Source organism: Melanerpes formicivorus, unplaced genomic scaffold, assembly GCF_026170545.1.
Source record: "Melanerpes formicivorus ecotype bairdi unplaced genomic scaffold, bMelFor1.0.p_v2 SCAF_82, whole genome shotgun sequence".
Classification (NCBI taxonomy): Eukaryota; Metazoa; Chordata; class Aves; order Piciformes; family Picidae; genus Melanerpes; species Melanerpes formicivorus.
Genome location: NW_027142434.1, coordinates 1940940 through 1950948, shown reverse-complemented (window position 1 = coordinate 1950948; position 10009 = coordinate 1940940). Strand labels below are relative to the sequence as shown.

The 10009-nt window shown below is 65.8% G+C and overlaps 1 protein-coding gene across 1 annotated transcript; it reads left to right on the top strand.

Annotated features, from left to right (window-relative positions):
- The first annotated feature begins 2189 nt into the window (after positions 1-2189).
- Positions 2190-9485, top strand: LOC137454622 (alpha-1,6-mannosyl-glycoprotein 4-beta-N-acetylglucosaminyltransferase-like). Its single transcript, XM_068164737.1, has 3 exons — positions 2190-3384; positions 4399-4546; positions 8220-9485. The coding sequence occupies exons 1-3, from the start codon at positions 2692-2694 to the stop codon at positions 9404-9406; spliced, it is 2028 nt and encodes a 675-aa protein (XP_068020838.1). The 5' UTR covers positions 2190-2691; the 3' UTR covers positions 9407-9485.
- The last annotated feature ends 524 nt before the right edge of the window (positions 9486-10009 follow it).

The following is a 10009-nucleotide window of genomic DNA, read 5'->3' as shown; positions in this document are numbered from 1 at the left end:
AGGGGAGCCACCGGGGAGCAGCAGAGGAGCAGCAGAGGAGCAGCAGGGGGGGAGCAGGGGAGCAGCAGGGGAGCAGCAGGGGAGCAGCAGGGGAGCAGCAGGGGAGCCACCGGGGAGCAGCAGAGGAGCAGCAGAGGAGCAGCAGGGGGGGAGCAGGGGAGCAGCAGAGGAGCAGCAGGGGAGCAGCAGGGGAGCAGCAGGGGGGAGCAGGGGAGCAGCAGGGGGGGAGCAGGGGGGGAGCAGGGGAGCCGCCGGGGAGCAGCAGAGGAGCAGCAGAGGAGCAGCAGGGGAGCAGCAGGGGGGGAGCAGGGGAGCAGCAGAGGAGCAGCAGGGGGGGGAGCAGGGGAGCAGCAGAGGAGCAGCAGAGGAGCAGCAGGGGGGGAGCAGGGGAGCAGCAGGGGGGGAGCAGGGGAGCCGCCGGGGAGCAGCAGAGGAGCAGCAGGGGAGCAGCAGGGGAGCAGCAGGGGAGCAGCAGGGGAGCAGCAGAGGAGCAGCAGGGGAGCAGCAGGGGAGCAGCAGGGGGGGAGCAGGGGAGCAGCAGGGGGGGGAGCAGGGGAGCAGCAGGGGAGCAGCAGGGGGGGGAGCAGGGGAGCAGCAGGGGATCGGCAGTGGAGCCGCCCGGGGAACAGCAGAGGAGCAGCAGGGGAGGAGCAGGGGAGCAGCAGAGGAGCCGCCGGGGAGCAGCAGGGGAGGAGCAGCAGGGGAGGAGCAGCAGGGGAGCAGCAGGGGAGCAGCAGGGGAGTAGTAAGGGAGCAGCAGGGGGGGAGCAGCAGGGGAGCAGCAGAGGAGCAGCAGGGGAGCCGCCGGGGAGCAGCCCTGCCCGGGGAGCAGCCCTGCCCAGCTCGCAGCCTCTCGGGACCAGCAGAGCTGCTGCGGCTCCTTCCCCTCTGCTGCTGGCCGGCGCCGCCACCCCTGTGGGCAGGAAGCTCCTAACCAAGCGCAGGAGCTTGGCTCCGGGCAGCCAGCCGCTGCTTGGTCCCTTCTCCGCACACCCCGTGGGGCAGGAGCCCTGATGCTCACCCCCTGGGTGCCCCGCAGCCTCCTCCCTTCCCCCCGGGGCAGGAGCCCTGATGCTCACCCCCTGGGTGCCCCGCAGCCTCCTCCCTTCCCCCCGGGGCAGGAGCCCTGATGCTCACGCCCCTGGGTGCCCCGCAGCCTCCTCCCTTCCCCCCGGGGTGGGAAGATGCTTCTGGCAGCGCCCTGCTGAGGCTGTCCCCCTCCCCTGTCCTGCTGGGAGGGTTGGGGGAGCAGCAGCAGGGCCTGGAGCCGTGGGGAAGGTGCTGGGGCAGCGGTGGGTACAGGGATGCTCCACAGGGAGGCACTCAGGTGGGAGCCCAGGGGCTGCTGCTGTGCCCTGCTGGGCTGCTTCGTGGGTGCAAACCCCAACAGCCCAGCTTGGGGGCTCGGTGTGGGGCAGGGCTGGGGCAAGGTGTGCAAAACAGGCTTGGATGTGGCCCTTGGAGCCATGGCTCAGTTAGCCAGGAGGTGTTGGGCTGGACTGGATGATCTCTGAGGTCTCTTCCTCGCTGCTATGATTCTAAGGGTGGGGCAAGTCCCTGCCCCTCACAGGCTCCCTGCTCCCTCTGCACAAAACCTCAGCCTGAGGGATCTGGGGGAGCACAGCAGCACCTCCTGTGCCCTCCAGGGTGGGCCCCTGGCAGCCAGAACCCCCCCCCCAGCAGCTGGAAAATCCTTTGGCCACCCAGAGTTAAAATGTGCCCAGCCCAGCAGGTGCCCAGCTGCCAGCTGCCCCCTGCCCAGCTCATCCCACGGCCCTGGGCAGAGCCCCAGCTCCAGGCTGGCTGCAGGGGGGGAGGTCCCTGAGGGCTGGGCTGGGTCCCTCGAGCTGCTCCCCCGATGGCCGCAGGGGGGCTGGGGGGAGCTGGCCCATGGCAGGTGGTGCAGGGAGGTGTTTGAGGAGAACTTTGGTCGATGAGCAGCTTGGCAGCAGCTGGCACCAGGCACTGGCAGCACAAAGACAGCCCTGAGCTGGGCTGCAGCGAGGGCAGCAGCATAGGGAGCGAATTCTGCCCCTCTGCTCTGCTCTGCTCAGCCCCCACCTGCAGCACTGCCTCCAGCTCTGGGGGGTCCCAGCACAAGGAGGACCTGGAGCTGCTGGAGAGGCTCCAGAGGAGGCCACAGAGATGAGCAGAGGCTGCAGAACCTCCCCTGTGGGGGCCAGGCTGGGAGAGCTGGGGCTGTGCAGCCTGGAGAGGAGAAGGCTGCAGGGAGAGCTCAGAGCAGCCTTGCAGGAGCTGAAGGGCTCCAGGAGAGCTGGGGAGGGACTTGGGCCAAGGGCTGTGAGGGACAGGAGGAGGAACAATGGCTTTGAGCTGGGAGAGGAGAGACTGAGAGGAGGAAGAAATTCCTTGCAGTGAGGGTGGGGAGAGGTTGCCCAGGGAGGCTGTGGCTGTGGCCAGGCTGGGTGAGGCCTGGAGCAAGCTGTGCTGGGAGGAGGTGTCCCTGGGCATGGCAGGGGCTGGGCACTGGATGATCTTTGAGCTCCCTTCCAACCCAAGCCAGTCCCTGGCTCTGTGAAGCCCTGGCTGGAGCCCAGGCTGTGTTCACACTCAGACACAGCTTGACCCAAGCCAGGTGGCACTGTGGGCAGTGGGGTTGTGCCCACCCTGAGCTGGGCTCTCCTCCCTGGGCAGTTTCTCCTTTCCCAGGGCACTCCTGGGCTTATTTGTAATGGAAAATCCCCAGGCAAGCCCAGAAGCCTTTGAGCCTCCTGCCACAGCTCTGCTGCAAGGGAAAACATCTCAAGGGCACTACAGATTCCTTGAAGGTGACACTGCCCCCCCTGCCAGGCAGCCTCCTGCCCTGCTGCCCAAGGGCTGGGGCTGGGGCTGGGCAAGCAGAGCTGCAGGGGTGGACAGGAGCAGGGGGGCTGGGGGAGCTGCTCGGTCCTTGTGCTCCTGGAAGAGCATCCTGGGCTCCTCTGAGCTCTTGCTGCCAGGTCTGGAGGGTTGGGTGGCTGCTCCTGGGGTGTCACCCTGGCACCAAAGGCCTTCCCTGAGGTGCCACCCGAGTCTTGAGTGCTCCAGGGCTGCTGTGAGGGGCTGCAGGGCACCAGGGGCAGGGGCCTGGGTCTGTACCTGGCTGGGTTTGGGGTGTCCTGCCCCCTGCCCATGCTGCCCCATGGCTGCCCTGGGTCAGCATCCAGCTGCCCCCCCCATGGTCCTGCCCAGGTGCTGGTGGCTGTGCCCAGGCTGTGGCCTGGCCCTGGTCTGTCCTTTCCTCCCCCAGGCCCTGCTGTGCCCACGGCCATGCGCTGCTCCCCCCCGGCGTGCCCTGCTGGCTGCCCTCGCAGCCTCCTCCCTCTTCCTCTTCCTCTTCCTCCTCCTCTACAGAGGCTGTCAGCAGGAGGAGGATCCCCAGGAGGTGAGTCCCCCAGCCCTTGCTGTCCCACTGGAGGGGCTGTTAGAGCATCATCCCCTCCCTGTCTGCCCCACATTGACCCCAAACCCCAGCTCTGCTCCATGTCACCCCCAGCTCTGCTCCATCCCTGCTCCATGTCACCCCAAACCCCAGCTCTGCTCCATGTCACTCCCAGCCCCAGCTCTGCTCCATCCCTGCTCCATGTCACTCCCACCCCCAGCTCTGCTCCTTCCCCTGCTCTGTTACCTCTAAATCCCAGCTCTGCTCCATCCCTGCTGTGTCACTCCCAGCCCCAGCTCTGCTCCTTCCCTGCTCCATGTCACCCCCCAAACCCCATCCCTGCTCCATGTCACTCCCAGCCCCTGCTCTGCTCCATCCCTGCTCCATGTCAGCCCCAGCCCCTGCTCTGCTCCATCCCTGCTCCATGTCAGCCCCAGCCCCAGCCCCTGCTCTGCTCCATCCCTGCTCCATGTCACTCCCAGCCCCTGCTCTGCTCCATCCCTGCTCCATGTCACTCCCAGCCCCTGCTCTGCTCCATCCCTGCTCCATGTCACTCCCAGCCCCTGCTGTGCTCCTTTCCCTGCTCCATGTCACCCCCAATCCCCAGCTCTGCTCCCTGGGACTGCCCTGTGCCCCTGGGCCTCCCTCAGTCCAGAAGCTGGGTGGGGGTCCAGCACGGGGGGCTCCCCCTCACTTCTGTGTCCCCCCCCATGGTCACTGTCCCCCTGCTCTGCCCCGGCTGTGCCCCGGCTCTGCCTTGGCTCTGCCCCGGCTCTGCCCCGGCTCTGCCTTGGCTCTGCCTTGGCTCTGCCCCGGCTCTGCCCCGGCTCTGCCTTGGCTCTGCCTTGGCTCTGCCCGGCTCTACCTTGGCTCTGCCCCGGCTCTGCCCTGGCTCTGCCCTGGCTGCCTGTGGCTGCCCTGGCTCTGCCCTGGCTCTGCCCCAGCTCTGCTCCGGCTCTGCCCTGGCTGCCTGTGGCTGCCCTGGCTCAGCCCTGGCTGCCTGTGGCTGCCCTGCAGGTGGAGCTTCATGGCTCGGCCCCGGCCGCGGTGCTGCAGCAGCTGCAGGCAGGAGGAGCTCGGCACACCCTGAGCGAGGCTGAGGACTTCTCTGCTCTCCACAACGTCTCCTACCAGCTGCTGGCTGGCTCCCTGACCCCCCACAAAAGTGAGTGGCCCCGGGGCTGAGCAGGGCTCTGGCTGTGCCCAGCATGGACCTGCCCCACACTGCTGCTGCTGCGGCTGGGGGCTGCTTCCAGCCCCTCTGGGATGGGCAACCTGCTGATCTCTGGTGGCCTCCTCCCTAGCCTGGCTGCTCTGGCTGGGCAGATGAGCAGAGCAAGGTCTCTGTGCTCCAGGTCCAGCTGCTGCTTCTGCACCCTGGGACCTGGGCAGGCTGCAGAGCTGGGGCCCAGGGGAACCTCATGAGGTACAGCCAGAGCCAGGGCAGGGCTCTGCACCTGGGCTGGAGCAATCCTCACTGTCAGCACAGGCTGGGGGAGGAGGGGCTGGAAAGCAGCCCTGAGGCAGAGGCCTTGGGGGTGCTGGTGGGGGAGAAGCTGGCCAGCAGCAGGCAGGGTGAGCCTGCAGCACAGGAGGCCAACCCCAACCTGGGCTGCAGCCAAAGCAGTGCTGCCAGCAGAGCCAGAGAGGAGACTCTGCCTCTGTGCTCTGCTGAGACCTCACCTGCAGGGCTGGGTGCAGGGCTGGAGCCCTCAGCACAGGAAGGACCTGGAGCTGATGGAGAGACTCCAGAGGAGGCCAGGAGAATGCTCAGGGGCTTGGAGCAGCTCTGCTGTGAGGGCAGGCTGAGGGAGCTGGGGGTGTTCAGCCTGGAGAGGAGAAGGCTCCAGGGAGACCTTAGAGCAACTGCCAGGACCTGAAGAGGCTACAAGAAGGATGGAGAGAGACTGCTCCCAAAGGCCTGCAGGGCCAGGCCCAGGGGCAATGGCTTCAGAGCAGAGCAGAGCAGATTGAGCTTGGATGTGAGGAACAAGTTCTGCACCAGGAGGCTGCTGGAACACTGCAGCAGGTTGCCCAGGGAGGGGGTTGAGGCTCCAGCCCTGGAGATCTTCCAGGTGAGGCTGGAGAGGGCTCTGGGTGACCTGACCCAGTGGAGGATGTCCCTGCTGAGTGCAGGGGTTGGGCTGGAGGAGCTGTGCAGCTCCCTTCCACCCCAGAGCATTCTGTGATGCTGTGACCTCTGTGGGGAGGGTGGCTCAGATCCCAGCTCACTGGGCTCCAGCTGCCTGGGCTCCAGGCAGGGAGGTGCAGATGGTGGAGCTGGGCACAACTGCAGGCTGTGGGAGATGTGGCTCAGGCTCTGGGACAGGTGGACAAAAAGCAACTCTCATGCAGAGGGCCTGGGAAGGAGCTCAGGGCAGCCCTGCAAGAAACCAGAGGCCCAGGACATGCAGCACAGAAGAGCAGCAGCAGAAGCTGCAGCCAAATGCAGCCCCAGCTGGGCTGTGAGGAGGGCAGGAGGAGCAGGGAATGCTTTGGGCTAGAAGGGACCTTCAAGACCATCCAGCTCCAGCCCCTGCCATGGGCAGGGACCCCTCCCACCAGCACAGCCTGCTCAGGGCCTCATCCAGCCTGGTCCTGAACACCTGCAGGGTCCCTACTCATCCCCAGCCTCCCTGGGCAGGCTGTTGCAGTGGGAGGAGATCTCCAGCAGGTTCAGAGCAGGACCTGTCTGCAGGCCATGTAGCCACACCACAAAGCCCTCCCTGCCCTGCAGCCTCTCCCTGCATTTCTCCCCTCCCCAGCTTGGGCTTTCTCTGAGCTGTGCCCAAGGATTTCCTCCTCAGAGGAACCTCTGACTCCTTCTCCTGGCCTCTCCTGGCCACTTTTGGGCCCCTGCTGAGCTGCTGGAGGCTTCAGCTTCAGAAAGGACCTCCTGGCCTTGCCAGCAGCAGTGTGACCCCTGGGGGTTGGCCACATGGAGAGCTTTCTGGAGGCTGTTCCTCAGGGCCTGCAGGGAAGAACCTCCTGGTGGTGCAGCCACAGCATCACAGAATGGTTTGGGCTGGAAGGGAGCTGCACAGCTCCTCCAGTCCAACCCCTGCACTCAGCAGGGACATCCTCCACTGGATCAGGTTGCCCAGAGCCCTCTCCAGCCTCACCTGGAAGATCTCCAGGGCTGGAGCCTCAACTCCCTCCCTGGGCAACCTGCTGCAGTGTTCCAGCAGCCTCCTGGTGCAGAACTTGTTCCTCACATCCAATCTCAATCTGCTCTGCTCTGAAGCCATTGCCCCTGGGCCTGGCCCTGCAGGCCTTTGGGAACAGTCTCTCTCCATCCTTCCTGCAGCTCCCTGCAGCTACTGGAAGGACACTCTTGGGTCTCCCTGGAGGCCTCCCCTCTCCAGGCTGGACAGCTTCAGGTCCCCCCTCAAGCCTGCTGTTGGAGGTTAAGGGCAATCAAGAGTTAATTGGTGTAACCATGAAGAAAAGTCCTCCAGAGGCTAGAGAGGCCCAGGGGGACAGGCAGCTTGGCCCAGGAGGTTGGAATCTGTTCCTCTGTTCTGTTTCCCTCTCTCTCTCTATTGAAGGTACAGGATACAGAATGAACCAGGTTGGAAAAGACCTCAGAGCTCATCCAGTCCAACCTCTCCCCCAGCACCTCCTGATCAACCAACCCATGGCACCAAGGGCCTCAGCCAGGCTCTTCCTAAACACCTCCAGGGATGGGGACTCCACCACCTCCCTGGGCAGCACATCCCCAGAGCCAATCTCTCTTGATGGGAAGAGCTTTGTTCTCACCTCCAGCCTCAACCTCCCCTGGCACAGCTTGAGACTGTGTCCTCTTGTTCTGGTGCTGCTTGCCTGGGAGAAGAGCCCAACCCCCACTTGGCTCCAGCCTCCCTGCAGGGAGTTGCAGAGAGCAAGAAGGTCTCCCCTGAGCCTCCTCTTCTGCAGGCTAAGCAACCCCAGCTCCCTCAGCCTCTCCTCCCAGGGCTGTGCTCCAGGCCTCCATCTTCTCTCCCTCTCAGGCTGTCTGCTGTTCCCTTATGGTGTGTGGGGGAGAGGCTTCCTCCTGGCCTTGGCTGGCAGTGAATTTCCTGCTGTGCCACAGGGCCTGGGGAAGCCTGTGGTAAGCATGGGTCTAGCAGGGCCAGGGTGAAAGCTCCAGGGTCAGCTCTGCAGCAGGGGGTGGCAGCAGCAAGCACTAAGTCACTGCTGAAAAGCTCAGTCCCTGCCTGAGGTCTCTTCCCCTCTGCCCAACGAGGAACATCTCCCTGCAGGGGTTCAGGGCCAGGCTGGAAGTGGCTCTGAGCAACCTGCTGGAAGGTGTCCAGAGAAGGGCAACAGAGCTGGGGAGGGGTCTGGAGCACAGCCCTGGGAGGAGAGGCTGAGGGAGCTGGGGTTGCTTAGCCTGCAGAAGAGGAGGCTCAGGGGAGACCTTCTTGCTCTCTGCAACTCCCTGCAGGGAGGTTGGAGCCAGGTGGGGGTTGGGCTCTTCTCCCAGGCAGCCAGCACCAGAACAAGAGGACACAGTCTCAAGCTGTGCCAGGGGAGGTTTAGGCTGGAGGGGAGGAGAAAGTTCTTCCCTGAGAGAGGAATTGGCCCTTGGGATGTGCTGCCCAGGGAGGTGGTGGAGTCCCCATCCCTGGAGGTGTTCCAGAGGGGCTTGGATGTGGCACTTGGAGCCAGGGTTTAGCTGTCAGGAGGTGCTGGGTGACAGCTTGGACTTGCTGCTCTCTCAGATCTCTTCCAGCCTGGTTGATTCCATGGATCTGTGGATCTGTGCCTCCATGCTCTTTTCTCTCCTTTTGGCCCTGGGCAGCCCTTGGCTGTCTCAGCCCTTGGGAAGCTGCTGAACCTTGGCTTTTGCCTGGCAGAGTTCCTGGCCGTGGGGCTGGCCTCGGTGCGGCGCCCGCGGGGCTTCTACCTGCCGGCCACGCTGCAGTCCCTCTTCGAGCAGTCGACGGAGGAGGAGCTGCAGGAGCTGGTGGTGGTCGTGCACCTGGCAGACCCCGACCCCTCCTGGAACGGGCGGGTGGCCGCCAGCCTCGCCCAGCGCTTCGCCCAGCACGTCCTGCTGGGCAGGCTGCTGCTGATCCACGCCCCGCAGCAGCGCTACCCCAGCCTGGAGGGGCTCAAGAGGAACTACGGCGACCCCGAGGAGAGGGTCAGGTTCCGCTCCAAGCAGAACCTGGACTACGCCTTCCTCTTCGCCTTCGCCGCCAACCTCTCCTCCTACTTCCTGATGGTGGAGGACGACGTGCGCTGCGCCCGCTCCTTCCTGACGGCCGTCCGCAGGGCCGTGGCCTCCCGGGCAGGCTCGGCCTGGGCCACGCTGGAGTTCTCCAAGCTGGGCTACATCGGGAAGCTCTACCGCGCCCGGGAGCTGCCGCGCCTGGCGCGCTTCCTCCTGCTCTTCTACCAGGAGATGCCCTGCGACTGGCTGCTCACCCACTTCCGACAGCTGCTCGCCCAGAAGGAGGTCATCCGCTTCAGGCCCTCCCTCTTCCAGCACCGAGGGCTCTACTCCTCCTTCCAGGGCAGCCTCAACCGCCTGGAGGACGACGAGTTCCAGGCGGACGCCTCGGACCCGCCGGACAACCCCCCGGCCGAGCTCTTCAGCAGCATGGACGTCTTCGAGCACCACGAGCCCCGGGAGGCCTACGGCACGGCAGAAGGCTACTTCTGGGGCAAGGACCCCGTGGCCGGCAGCGTGTTCACCGTGGTGTTCCGGCAGCCCGCCCTGCTGCGCCGGGTGCGGGTGCTGACCGGCTCTGCGCAGCGCCCCGGGGACCGCCTGCGCGCAGGGCTGCTGGAGCTCGGCCGCCGGCGGCGGGCGGACGGCAGGGACTGCGCCGCCTACACCCCGGCCGGCGCCTTCCAGCAGGGCTCCTTCGACGGCCGGGGGCTGGAGAGGGCGCCGGGGGGCCCGGTGGAGTGCCTGCGGGTGCGGGTGACGCGGGGGCAGAGCGAGTGGCTGATCATCCGCAGCCTCCAGGTCTGGACCGCGCCGGGCTCCCGCGGCGGCCAGGGGGATGCCGAGGGAGCCGCGGCCGCAGCCTGAGGGCCCTGCTGCTCCTCCCTCCCTCTTCTGCGTCAGGAATTAAAGTAGCGACCGGGCTGCAGCCCAGCTCCTGCCCCTCTGAGCCCGCAGCTGCAGTACTGTGGCCGGCTCTGGGCCCCTCGGGTCAGAGAATCAATAAGGTTGGGAAAGACCCCAAAGAGCATCGAGTCCAACCTGGCCCCAACCTGTCCAGCCTGAAGAAGAAAAACCCTGGGGGAGGGGAGAGGAGAGGGAGAGGAGGGGAGAGGGAGGGGAGAGGGAGGGGAGAGGGAGGGGAGAGGGAGGGGAGAGGGAGGGGAGAGGGAGGGGAGAGGGAGGGGAGAGGGAGGGGAGAGGGAGGGGAGAGGGAGGGGAGAGGAGAGGAGAGAGGGAGAGGAGAGAGGGAGAGGAGAGAGGGAGAGGAGAGAGAGGAGAGAGGGAGAGGAGAGGGGAGAGGAGAGGGAGAGGAGAGAGGAGAGAGAGACCAGGTTGGAAGAGACCTTGGACCTCAGGGAACTGCTTGAGAGAGCCCAGCCCAGAGCCCCAGAGCTGCTGCAGGCAGTGGAACATCTCCTGTGAGCACAGCTGAGGCAGCTGGGGCTTGGGAGCTGGGAGCAGAGCAGC